The 12823-nt window shown below is 41.9% G+C and overlaps 1 protein-coding gene across 5 annotated transcripts in view; it reads left to right on the top strand.

Moving 5' to 3' along the window:
• Nucleotides 1-5591, top strand: part of CENPQ (centromere protein Q) — a 17971-nt gene extending 12380 nt beyond the window's left edge. For all 5 annotated transcript variants that reach the window (XM_019520960.1, XM_019520959.1, XM_019520961.1 and 2 more), the window contains 4 exons: nt 1273-1402; nt 3997-4116; nt 4392-4469; nt 4871-5591. In XM_019520960.1, coding sequence (XP_019376505.1) covers nt 1273-1402; nt 3997-4116; nt 4392-4469; nt 4871-4999 — 457 coding nt within the window. In that variant the 3' untranslated portion in view covers nt 5000-5591. The remainder of the gene's footprint in view (nt 1-1272; nt 1403-3996; nt 4117-4391; nt 4470-4870) is intronic.
• The last annotated feature ends 7232 nt before the right edge of the window (nt 5592-12823 follow it).

The following is a 12823-nucleotide window of genomic DNA, read 5'->3' as shown; positions in this document are numbered from 1 at the left end:
AGTTCTGGTCCTTACTGAGGAAGACAGAGGCAAAGAAGTTATTAAATATGTTGGCTTTGTCGTCTGGCGTGACAACCAGATTCCCCGTCTTGTCCTGCAAGGGCCCCACATTTCCTGGGGCCTTCTTTCTACTCCCTAACTGAACTCTGTAACTGAAAGTGGGGATATAGTATTTGAAACCAGCACAAACTTAGTATTCATTTAATGTAAATAATGACACTTTGATCCTATTGCAAAATTTTATAGGGAGCCTGTGTAAATATTTCACAGCAGCAATATGTTGCTGAAATAGGTCAGTGTCTTTAAGAACATTGACTACAGCGGGGGTGGCCAGCAAGTGGCATGCTGCAGACTGGTTAAATATGTAACCAGCAGATAGGGCAGATACCTGATATGCTGCAGTTTTCTGCTAAGGAGCACAGATCAGGGAGAAGAAAGAAGAGTGGGAGATAGGGCAGGGGCCAGAAAGCAGAGGAGCAGTTCAGTCAAGGAAAGACAATTGGAGTGGCAGTTGCAGAGCGTGTGGGGCAGCTTTGTGGCACGCTGGCCAGAAAGGTTGGTCCTCACTTGGCTACAGTACTGTCTCTGACTTGCACCCTGGACTTTTAAAACCAGAAATTACTTTAGTGAAGACTTGTAATGATTTAGTACTAAAAAGGCAAAGGCTTTTATGAGCAATTGCATTCCTTTGCCCAAAATGAGGGTTTGGGCTTTCATGGATAATAAAATGATGTCTGAGCAAGTAATAACTCTGAAAATCGTTTCATATCAGTTCATTTCTACTTAAAAAGACTTTTTCATGTTGTGACCTGGGCAAAATCACTAGACCTTTTGGCACCCATATCAAACTCAGGCAGGAAACCTGCTTTATGCATAAGAATTGTCAGTGAAAATCAAGTAATCAAAACTTCTCTTTCAGGGTTTAAATAATAATGCTGATCTTTTGCACTTGAGAGACATTAGTTAATTCTAATGAAGACCTGGGGATAGTCATTAGCTCTCTTACTGATGGCATATTCAGCCAGTTGAAATGGGACCACAAGGCTCAGGAGTCTGATAGCCAGGATTAGACCTCTGAAGTTCTAGGCTCTCCATTCTGTGTTTGTACTCTCTCATTTCTTTCTTGGTTAAATATCTTGGACACTTTATTTCAGGAATGGCAGCTCTGGAATTGGCTGCTGGTGAATATTACTTCTCCCCAGCTGGGTTATTTGTGGGTTACCTTTTCATTTTTTAAAGTGACCAATGAGTTGTGCTTTCCTTATAATCAAGGCTACAGAGACATTTCAAGAACCTAAAGGTGCCTTCAGGGAAGCTGGGCAACTTGAAAAATGTAGTGAACCTCAAGGTGCTAGAAAAACAGAAGCTCACATCCAATGAAAAGTCTGTGGCCTTACTGCAGGTAAGGGAAATATAGGACTAAAGAGGGAATGAAAAGGGAATAAAGAATATCTGTCCTTGTGGTAGTGCTCCTCATTACACACTAAATTTTTAGTGGAAGCACCATTGACTTGGGTTGGAGGAGAATGCACTGGTGAGAATACCCTTTTCTGGGAAAAGAAGGAAATTTAATCTCTTCGTTTTGTTCTGTTCTTGTTCACCTCCTTTATCGGGCCCTTTGTAAATTTGTTCTCATTTGTACCACGGTAATATTTGAGAAAGTTTCTGATGTGACATTATTCTTATTGTAATATTCTGGGTTGAAGCAAATTCAGTAATAATCATCTTTCCTGTTTCCTGCTGGTATTTGGTTATGAACTTGAAATATAGATGGGTTAATGAGGGTGATCCTCTGATCTGACTGATTGGTACTTCAGTTTTCTCATCATCAAATAGTCAGTAAATAGTGACGTTAATGGTAACTTTGTCTTGTGTTTGCTGTTCCTAAAGATTTTTCCTCTGAGTCTTTGTCATGTGTGTCTGTATCATGCTACCCACCCGTCACTCAAGCATGGTGTTTAATACATTACATAATAAATCCATGCTTATAGCACTGCCCACAAGTTCCAAGAAGCACTACGCTGTCTTCCACACTTCTTTACGCTATGCAGCATGCGATCCTTTTAGGAATTAGTTTGCAATCAAGTTGTCTTTCTGCCACAAGCCTAGGGCAGAAGTTACTGTGGCCCTTACAGCATGCAACTGTTAGCCCAGCATGTACCTTCATTAAGCATGTTTATAGCAGTGTGACTGAACTATGGATCCATTGGGGTGTTCCATGATTGCAGCCGAAGTGCTTATACATGAGGCTAGTCTCACAAAGATGCCCTGGGGTGGTCTTCAGGATTCTTTATAGAGGATGCAAATGGTAGCAGGCCATCAGATAACAGAGAGTGGCAGACATTTAAACCAGATATGGCCAAAATGGTACATTCTGCCATTGCTGACCTAACTCCAACCACAGAACTGCATTTCTGGAGCATAACTAGTGCAGTGTAGGGGAGACACATTGCTTTGCAGGTATGGGGGGGACCAACAGTGGTTTCAGTGGTGGTGATCTGCATTGCTGCTATGAAAGCTGTTTATCAGAAAGTATCAGGGATGTACTTGTGATACTAGTTGGCTTTCATGGAGTGGGCTTTCCAACTACGCTGGGTCCATTGATGTCATGCTTGTGCCCAGAGTTTTTTCTTTCAACAGTTGCATTCTGGCACAATTTAGTAATCATTGTCTGCCTCTTTGCCACTTAGGAATCCCCTTTCTGAATGAGGCAGGGGGAAGCAGGAGCTTAGTGCTTGGACACGCAGACAAGTACCTTATCCATTTCTATATAGCAGGGGTATGTAGCTGGGGTATCACTGGACCAGCTGGTTAGTGTCTCTAGCAACCTTGTAGGAGTGCTTCACAACTTTGGGTTAGTAGCCCTGAATCTTGCTTAGCTGAACAAACATGCTGTGTGTTTGATTATTGCAGATATCGTTGTGGTGCTTCCTTTCTTCCAAATGTTCAAAATAATTTGGTTATGCAGTTCAGGCCAGACAGCATCTCATCCAAATGAGATAGCATTCATTAAAAAGAGCAGGGATTGCCCTGGGTTGTGCTAATCACTATGGAAAAGTCTGTAAGGAACATATATGAGTTTAAATGCTGAACAAAGGACAACCTAGTTGCTGGAAAGTTAAAGGGAAGAGGACTAGAGCCAAATGACTGAAAGACAGGAGCAGGGCATTGTGAATGAGTAACTGAAGGTTTTGAGGTATTCATGTGTTGCAGCATGTGGCTGTGTTGCAACCACATCGTAAAATACTTATGTATGGAGGGATGTGCGTTGTGGCTGATGTGTGTTTACTGAGAAGTTTGAAGAGAGCATATGGAGCTGTTGTAGACCTGCACCAGGATATGGGGATAGAGTTTACAGTGTGGGTGGTATGAACATGGGCCTGGGACTGTGTCTAACTTTCAGCTTAGAAATAACCTGAATTTTTGGGTTGGCAACAAACTCTTGTACCTCTAAACTATAGCTAATAGCTCATAGGCTCAGTTTGTCTGTCATTGTGAGTCAAAAAAGCTATGTGTCTCTACATAGAGTCTTAGAACTCAACACCCATAGTTCATAAAACTTATTTAAAAATATAATTTACAGATTCCCAGAATATTTTTTCCTGGTTGGTTTCCTCCAGAAAAAATGTCTAGATGTAAGGTGGCTTTCATAGTGGCATTTAAGCAAGACTGTATCCAGCATTGTTTGGCACATCGGAACAGCTGTATCTAACTGTGGAGAAGCTATGCTGGGAGAGGGTGAAGCTGATTCTTCCAGGCTTCACTGACTCAAACACAGAGATTGGCATCCAGTTCTTAGAGCTGTTTTCCTGATCCTTCAGAATGATATTGGGATGATCTTTTAATGATTTCTTATTTCTTGATTGTTCAGATTTTTTTCTGTGTCTAGGAAAGGTAAAGTTAGGCCATGCTTGATTGAATCCTAGCATAGTGTTTGGTGTATGAATGCTTTGCTGGCTTTTATATGCTTATTTTCCACTTTCCATTTTGACCCAGGAAGAAATTGAGAAAGCTGTGCAAGCAGCAGAGCACACAGATGAGAATATTCGGAGTCTGCAGGACAAAATTCGGATGCTCCGGAGCGAGTTAGAGGAAGAGGAAAACAAGGCTGAATCGGTACTTATAGCAAAACTTGCTGTATTGAGCCACAGAGTGGTTGTTCTGACCAGCTCCAGAAAAAAGCTGTCTTCATTGAGAGTCTTATTTAGGGGAGACTTCTTTGGCATAAGGAATGATTATTTCTTATTTAGGGGAGACTTCTTTGGCATAAGGAATGATTATTTCCAGGACTTTCTTAATGTCATGTCTGTATTTCAAGATGAAACAAATAAGAGGATGGTAGCATGAAAACAAACGTGTTTGTGAAGACTTGATTTTTATCTGGCCTTCAGGTTTTCCAGAGAAGTGGCAGAGGGGTGCTCAACCTCCCAGAGCTACCAACAAACAGTCTGGAGGCACCTGTTCTGCAGGTGAGCAGGGGAAGGGCACCATCTTTTCAGACACCCTTCTGGCAATGAGGAAGCGACAACAGAACTGTATACTTTGCCCCCTTGGGAGGAGTGGTTTTCACTTTTTCTCTCGTAACCAGAGCAGTATAGTTGTGCTTGAATACTCCATCAAATGGTTCAAGTAAAGATCAATCAGCTTGTCCCATCTGTGGCCACAGAGAGCAGTTTCTGAAATGGTCCCTCCTGAACTATTCCTATTTAAGTGCTAAGTAAAGATAATTTATGCTTTCTGTATTTTTGACCGGGGTATATGGGGCTGTCTTGGTTGAAAGTCTGATTGGTTGAAACCCCTGATAGAAATAAATCTGTTTTGTGTTCCCCTCATATGTTTTTCATGTTTCCTTTATTTCTTCCTTCTTTAGGAGGAGATTTTGAAGATCCCAAACCAGACAGGAGTTTTGAAGAACTTGAATACCGTCCAGCACTCAGCTGAGATGAGGAACATGTTGAGTCTCCTTAAACAGGCCTATGAGAAAGTGGACTCCCTTTGAGGAACTCATACACTGAATTCTGCCTTTAAGACAACTTTATCTTGTGCTAACAAATGCTGGTCCTGTAACAATGTTTTTGCTCCTAAAGACTTAACTTGTGTGATAACTAGGTGTCTTAGTCAAACTTTTATCAGATAAATGTCGGAAAAATATGTTGACGGGTGCTCAGTGGAACGCCACTGATATGCTGCATTCCCATTGGAATAAGATAAGCAGAACTAATCTGTCCGTGTAGACATTTACAGTGTATATGTTACCTTTATTAATACAACACAGTTAAAATTCACATTTACCTTTTTGGAAAGCCTTTTTTTTTCTTTAGAGAACCATCTTGAGAACTGACAGACAAACAGCGGATTTCACTAGCTCTTAATAGTCTTTGTTTTGTAATATTTTTTTTTTTGTGGGCAAGGACTTCTGTCTCATTGTATCAGAACTCTCCTGTCAGGGTTGTAAATTCACCATCTCATATGAACCCAACGTTCACTTCAAACAGGATTTAATGCTCCCCTTTTAAGGTGAACCATGTAATTGATATTTTTTTTAACGAGTAGTTGCTAATCCACAATAAATGTCCTTTTTTCAAACAAAATCGGGTGTTATTGAAATGTAAATCAAAAGCCTATGTGGGAAATTGAAGTTAAAGGATCAACATTTCATTTTATTAGGTGGACAGGATTCTTTACACTCTCAATCCACTGTAAACAAAGACAATTGCACCTGGTTTTCCTCAAGCGATATGGGCTGGGAATAATTGCAGATTATTGTGCAGATCTCTGATCTCAAAGTGGTGTACACATCTTTTGTTTCCTTAATTGCCAGGTTGCCTTTAGCTTTGGAAAAGTGAGGTAACACAAAATGTGCGTTTCTCATGGGTTTTGTCACTTTGGCTGCTTGCAGACATGAAAAAAACAACAAAACTGCGCTTTGCTGGGAGCAGCAGTGTGTTAGTTTGACCTGGCTCTGCACTACCTGTATAGATCAGGTGCATCAGTGGGGCTTTTTGGCACTTTTTATTTAAAGATGATTCAATCAGCTATTAGATGAAAGCTTCAAAAAAGCCCCATTAAAGCACCCGATCTATATAGATGCTGCAGAGCCAGGTCAAATTAACACGCTGCTTCTTCTGGGCACGTGCTGGGCTCGGTGTGGGAATGGACTCGGTTTAAAGTGCATTTTTTGTGTTTTGATTTTTTTTTATTTTTTTTTCCCCTCATCTGCAAGCAGCCTTTGACTTTTTGTTAAGGCATCTTGTTATGTAAAAGTACTTCCCCTGTTGAATTCCCACCTGGCAAATAGTGACATTGACTTGATAGTGATCTTTCAGGGAACCTCTCATTGGTTTACAGTCTGCTTGTCTCTTAACGAGGTAAGGAGGATAATTTAATTGTTTTTGAACCCTATGGGGATTAAAAACCATCATGTAGTTCCTATGCATAGGAACTGGAAATGTAGAGCAGAGAACACTTTCTTTACATTGGGTGGGCCAAATGAAGCTTGTGTTTTAACTTGTCTTGATCTGTTTTTTGAAATATGTGGTCAGCAGTGGAAACGACCATGTCTCTTATGGGTTGACAGGATAGAGGAAAGTCCCACAGGATATATAGGTTCAAATCAGTACGCTGGTGGGGTAAGGTTGAGCCCTGTTTGTTTTCACAATGATCACGAGTTTTATTCTTTTAATATGTTTATTAAAACTCCTTGCTATGCATATAATACTGCTTAGCTTTAAGAAATACCACAAACATTAAAAACACAATAACTGCATATATTAGAAACAATGCTCCAAACGCACTTCCTTCCCAAACAATGCTATAAGAATTAGTATTACAAAAACAGATACAATCCTAGAATTCTGAGAAACCAAATCCCCAGATATACTTTCATTCTTTAGTTATGGTTTTAGGGTTGGTCTCAGCAGTGATAGGAACAAGTCCCCTTCCTTCGGTCCCACTCAGGCACTCTGCGGCTTCAGCGTGAACGGGAGTTCTTGTTCACTGAGAGGATGGTTCAGGTGATCAGTCTGATCCGGCCTACACTTAGATTCTTCCTTTGGTGTTCTGCAAGTGAGGTTACCTCCAAATTGGGACTATAGGTTACAGGTTATATACTGGGTGAGTTGCCGTCTTGGGCCCCTTCTACCCAAACCTGTCACTACTCCCAAATTGGGCTCGGATCTTACTCAACAGATTTTTACTGGGTGGTCAGTTTGTCTTCCACAATGGAATTTGTCCATTGACTATTCAGTTTATCTTAAATTCTTGCTTTCTGGGAAATTTTCCACAACACTGTAGTGACCCATCTTTCCCAACCCCCTTTCAAAAGCTTCTAGGGTTTGATCTCTCAGAATGTTTGCTTAAGGGTCGTTTTTCTTGTTCCTGGGTTAACTTGTTAAAGGCCTCTAAAGTAAGATTGAGAACCTAAGACTTTTAAATAAACTTGTTGCAGGGCCAGGCAAAGCAAGCAGTGGCCTAGATAAGATGAACCTTGCCTTTTTGTCTACACTGGCTAAGGGGCGGTTATTACAAGAATTCAAACTATTACATTCAATATGACAGAGCACACATTTCTATAACCATTATTCCATTATGGACTGGTTGTGTTGTTATCCCTTGTGGCTGGTCAGTTAATAAATTGAGAGATCTTTTATTGATGTGCCAGTGTCAGTAAGTTAGTCCCCCGTGTGAGTATGCCCAAATGTAAGTGTTCTAGCAGACTTAATTGGAAACATCCTTCAGTGAACTAAATTACAACGTAGCCTTCAACGTATGTGCCCCATTGCATCTCTTAATGAGCAATCCCACCTGGCACTCTGAATGCACTAGTATGTCATTAGCTTTGGTGCTGATGTCTTTTAATTTGGGAGGAGCTATTGGGTGTGAGCAAATAAAATGAGGAAAGGTTGCGGGACCTGAACCTGTTCAGCCTTCAAAAGAGAAGGCTGAGGGGGGATCTTGTGGCCTGTTATAAACTGGTTAGGGGGGATCAGCAGGCGCTGGGGGAGTCCCTGTTCCCCCGAGCGCTGCAAGGAGTGACCAGGAACAATGGTCACAAGCTGGCGGAGGGAAGGTTTAAGTTGGACATCAGGAGGCGCTACTTCACGGTCAGGGCGGCTAGGGTCTGGAACCAGCTTCCAAGTGAGGTGGTGCAGGCTCCCACCCTGGGGGTTTTTAAGAGGAGGTTGGATGACCACCTTACTGGGGTCATTTGACCCCAGTGCTCTTCCTGCCATGGCAGGGGGTCGGACTAGATGATCTGCTTAGGTCCCTTCCGACCCTAGAAACTACGAAACTATGAAAATCCAAATAGAATATTCATTTTAATTGACAGGGTGCATCTACATGAGACGCTACGTCATTGTAGCGATGCACTATGTTGACGTAGCATCAGTCGGTACAAACCGTGATGCCGCAGCTATGTCGCCATAGTGATGTGCTCCATCACTGCTATGGTGATGTAATGGCTAAAAATAACCATGTGCCTGCCAGCACGGTGCAGTAATGGTAGTTACTGTGCCATCATTTAGTATTTCCTAAAGGAAATACCAAATCCTAAAGGAACATAAATCAGTGACTTTTTTCTCAATACATCATATTGAACATAAGGTGTTGAGATATTTCAACATGTCTCTTAGGGAAAAAAGGTCCAGAGAGCAGAACCTCTGGTTGTGATCTGATTAGATCTCTTGTGCTAATAGATCTCCAGATGAAAGCTGCTGTGCTACGGTCAGCAATGTTGGTGACTGGAGATTTGGTAGTAGGCATTCTACTAAAACCAAACCCTTGTACAACATCATGGGCCTATTTGTGCATTGTTAAATGTAATGTCATTCAAATAGATGCTGCTTTGATGGCTGCATGAAACAATAACGAAAGAGGGTCCTTTATTGTTGTATCCAGCTCTGCTTATGCACAGGTTTGGAGATTATGGTGAATGGGAGTGTGGGATGGAACAGAGGTGCAAAATGCAATATTTGGTATCTAGGTAAGACTAGCAGACTCCTCAGTCTCTAATGGGCCCAAAAGGAATACTATGACTAATGTGGGAGGTTTAGTAAGCCTTATTTCATCTGCCATGCATCTGATAGCATTAGACTGGTTATGCAGCCTCTTCTTGAGCCTTCATTTTTAGCTTGGGTAGGCTAGAAGGCCAGATTTCTGGAACCCTTGTATATAGCTGCAGATCACTTCTGAGCCTGAGTTGTATGGTATCACCACACTTGGTCTTCCTCAATGATATATAATGCCATTGAGACGTGTCCTCCCATAAGGTATGAAATATTCTTTTCTCTAAGATGTTCCATCTTTTGTCTAGGAGGAGTTGGGCCCAAACAGAATGAATCATAGAGCAGCACTTACTAGAATTTAGCTTGTCTGACATTTGGAGGGGAAGGGAAAGCGGGACATAACAGGGAAAACAAGAGGTTTAAGGTACCTAAGTGCTTTTTTCTCACACCTTTGCTTTTATTGCTCAGCTGCATCAGTTTCCTCTGTGGCAAGAGAAAGTCTGTTTAACTCAGTTTGCTTGTTCCAATAGGGGGTAAAGACCAACTCTGAGAACAATGTGAACAACCTTAGTTGTATGAATGAGGAGATGGAGTGCGCATTGTAACTATGCGCAAAGCAGATCATTAGTTGATACCAATATGGCTAGATTAAATGTCATACTGAGCACAGAGAAAGCCTCCTGCAGGAGTGATATGCTCTTCAACCTGCTCCTTGAAGCTTATTTTTAACTTCGCAACATGAGCCCCTCCCTTTTGGTAGGTGTGGCTATTGCTCCTTTTTTCCTTCCTGGACCCACAAAAGAACAGAAAAATCAACATATTTGGAGCACTCCAGTTTCTCTATTGTTCCCCACATTAAAGAAGGTATTGAGCTGATGCTTTGCTATCTTGTAGCCCTACGCGGATCACTGTAAGCCTGAACAACAAGCTACAATATTGACAGCAGGTAAATGATCTATCCATGTGCTCTTTGTATCAGCACTGTATCCGTATTTGTGTGTATATATATTTTTTAAACCAAATGTTGATACTATAAGGGTAGCTGTATATCCAAGAATACATCAAAATTGGTCTTATATGGAGGTTGATGTAGTTTGATGCAGAACGATTCTGATACGGAAGCTGGCTGCATCTTTAAGATGGAGAAAAGATGGAAGAAGAGACACTTGTTCACTCAGCCCCATACGTAGAGACATGCATATATGAAGGAAAGGGAAAAACAAAGTTTTTATCATTTTGAATGATGGTGCAGATTGGAAGGTTTTAAAGCTGTTGAAAAATGCCAGATTGATGGTCCTGCATGATGGAAGTCTCGCTAGTAGCCATATAGAGAATAAGTGGCAGCACAAGCATATGTTTCTCCAGACTTGTCTGTTTAAATATCTTAACACTGACCTTGGGGGAAAGGGGTACGGATGGGCTACCTTTGGTGCGAGGACATCATTCAATGCCCTTGGCTGGTCTGTTGAGAGTGGCACTCACTCAGCCTTCTGTTGGCAGTTGCAGCATTATGTGTATCCTTGTTTAGCTGCAATTGGATTGAGAAGTGCCTTGAGTCAAAGTGGAGAAAAAAATTCATGTTACAAAATGCAAAAGACAGAGTAAATTCTGTATTGATAAATTAGTGGAGTAAATAAAGTTTCACAGGTGGCACTGTGGGTATTTAGAGTAAGAGGTAAGATTTACTCATGGGTAACTGATGAGAAAAACTCACCCCAAAGCCAAGCGATCTCAGACTCGCAAGTCAGAAATCATAGCTGGAAATCAGCTAAAGATGGTTGTGGGCCAGCACATCCCACTCTCTCTTTTCCAGAAATTCCCAGTGTTAGGGTAACACTATCTGGATTTTTGGGGAGCATTGGATTTGCAGCTGAATAAAGGCATGACCTGTGGTTTAGCAGAGCTGCCGACCTCAAGGCAGAATGATATTTAAGCCAGCCATTTGCTTATGCTAAGTAACCATCTTAACTGCATCAACCATTTCAAGTGAGTCTGCGTGCTGTGAATGAGGTGACGATTTAGGAATGCGAAGATGGTACAACCTGGGATAGAAAAGCAGACTGGAATGTGAAAAACAACACGTAATTGGTAACTGAATCCGAGATGAGCATATGCAAAAAGGTGAATGGTGATTGATGAAAGAGCCTCCAGAAGCTTCCAGGTTTTGGTCAAAGTCTGCCCATTGACCAAAGAGCAGGAGTCAAGGTCTTAGACATGCGCTCATAGCAAAAAGACGTGTAAATGTATGAAATGCATAGGCAATTCCATGCTAATGAAGCAAACAGTAAACAGAGGCGGAGCTTGAGATGGGAGGAGAAATGGGTGGAACATAGGAGGGACAGAGGTGGAATGAATGTTAATGAGTATAAACCAAAGTGCATAAATGTGGGGAATTAACTATTGTTCAGTGCAGGTCCCCTGGTTCACGGGCTGTGTGTCTGTGAGGGACCCTTGTCCGAAGCTGCCTCCATTGTGAATAAAGCTGTTGTGAGCAATGTGTGCTGGTGTTTGCTCCCTGCCTCCAAACTGATCATCCCGATCCTACCAGGGCAAGGCCTAGCAGGCGTACTGGGTTCTTCCCTTAGCCTCCCAGTAGCTCAGTTCCTCATCTCTAACAATGGAGGTAACAGAAGTGCCCTGCCCAGCAGAGTCCTAAAGGAGAAATGCTTTAAAGACTATGAGGTGCTCGGGTACTACGTAATAGGGAAATGGAGTTGGGGTCTGACACCCAGCATCTAAAAAAATGTTGCAGTTATTCTTCAAATCATGTAGACTAGCATGGGCTCTGATATTAATGTGAATCCTTTGTACAAGATACCAGGGCTATCAAGGAATGAAAGCAAAAGCTCAAAGCTGACTATTCCTGGGAAGAACTTTGACAACAAAGTTGTCAGAGCAAAGACATCAGGAATAATAATAATTTATATTTACATCAACAAGTTAAAAAGCAGATGGATTTGATCCCTGCATTTTAAGGGACATCTATCCAGAAAAACTATTAGAAAAGCTGAGAAGTTCTTTGGCAGGAAAAAGAGAAATTTATTAAAATATTTTTCATTTCACTGACTTTTGTGTCACCATCAACACCAATTTTTTGCCTAGTTGTCCTGTTTACCTTTGCTGTATGCAATGTCATGCCTGCCCTGCAAAAGAAGCTTCTCCTTTGGCCCAGCTGATCTAGGGATGGCCTCTGGGGGAAGGACTTCTACCCCTGCCATGAAATTCTGAATGGCCACAAAGTCAAGACACAATTAAACAGTGACCGTAAGACCAGGATTGATCATGTGCACAGTCTGAACTGTATTTTACTTCAGGATGTGTACCATCTCTATACTGAGTGAGAAATACTGGCAGGGCGGATTGTGCTGCTGAATTGCTTGTTCCAAGGACAAATGAAAATCACCTCTTTACTGGAATATTTTGTCATAATCCCTATTATGTAGTACCTGAGCACCTCATAGTCTTTAAAGCATTTCTTCTTGCAGCACCCCGCTGGGCAGGGCACTTCTGTTACCTCATAGAATCACAGAATCATAGAAGTCGGGTCGAAGGGACCTTGTAGATCTTCAAGTCCGACCCCCCGCCTGGGCGGGAGAAAAGACTGGACTCAAATGAGTCCAGCCAGGTAGGCATCAAGCCTCTTCTTAAAGACCCCCAGGGTAGGAGCCAGCACCACTTCCCTTGGAAGTTGGTTCCAGCTCCTAGCCGCCCTAACTGTGAAGTAGTTCTTGCGGATGTCTAATCTAAACCTACTCTCCAATAATTTGTGTCCATTATTCCTTGTCATGCCAGGGGGCGCTAGGGGAAACCGTAACCCT

This window comes from Gavialis gangeticus, unplaced genomic scaffold (genome assembly GCF_001723915.1).
Source record: "Gavialis gangeticus isolate Ggan-Ray unplaced genomic scaffold, GavGan_comp1, whole genome shotgun sequence".
In the NCBI taxonomy this organism is placed as follows: domain Eukaryota; kingdom Metazoa; phylum Chordata; order Crocodylia; family Gavialidae; genus Gavialis; species Gavialis gangeticus.
This window is presented reverse-complemented; position numbering and strand designations above follow the sequence as displayed.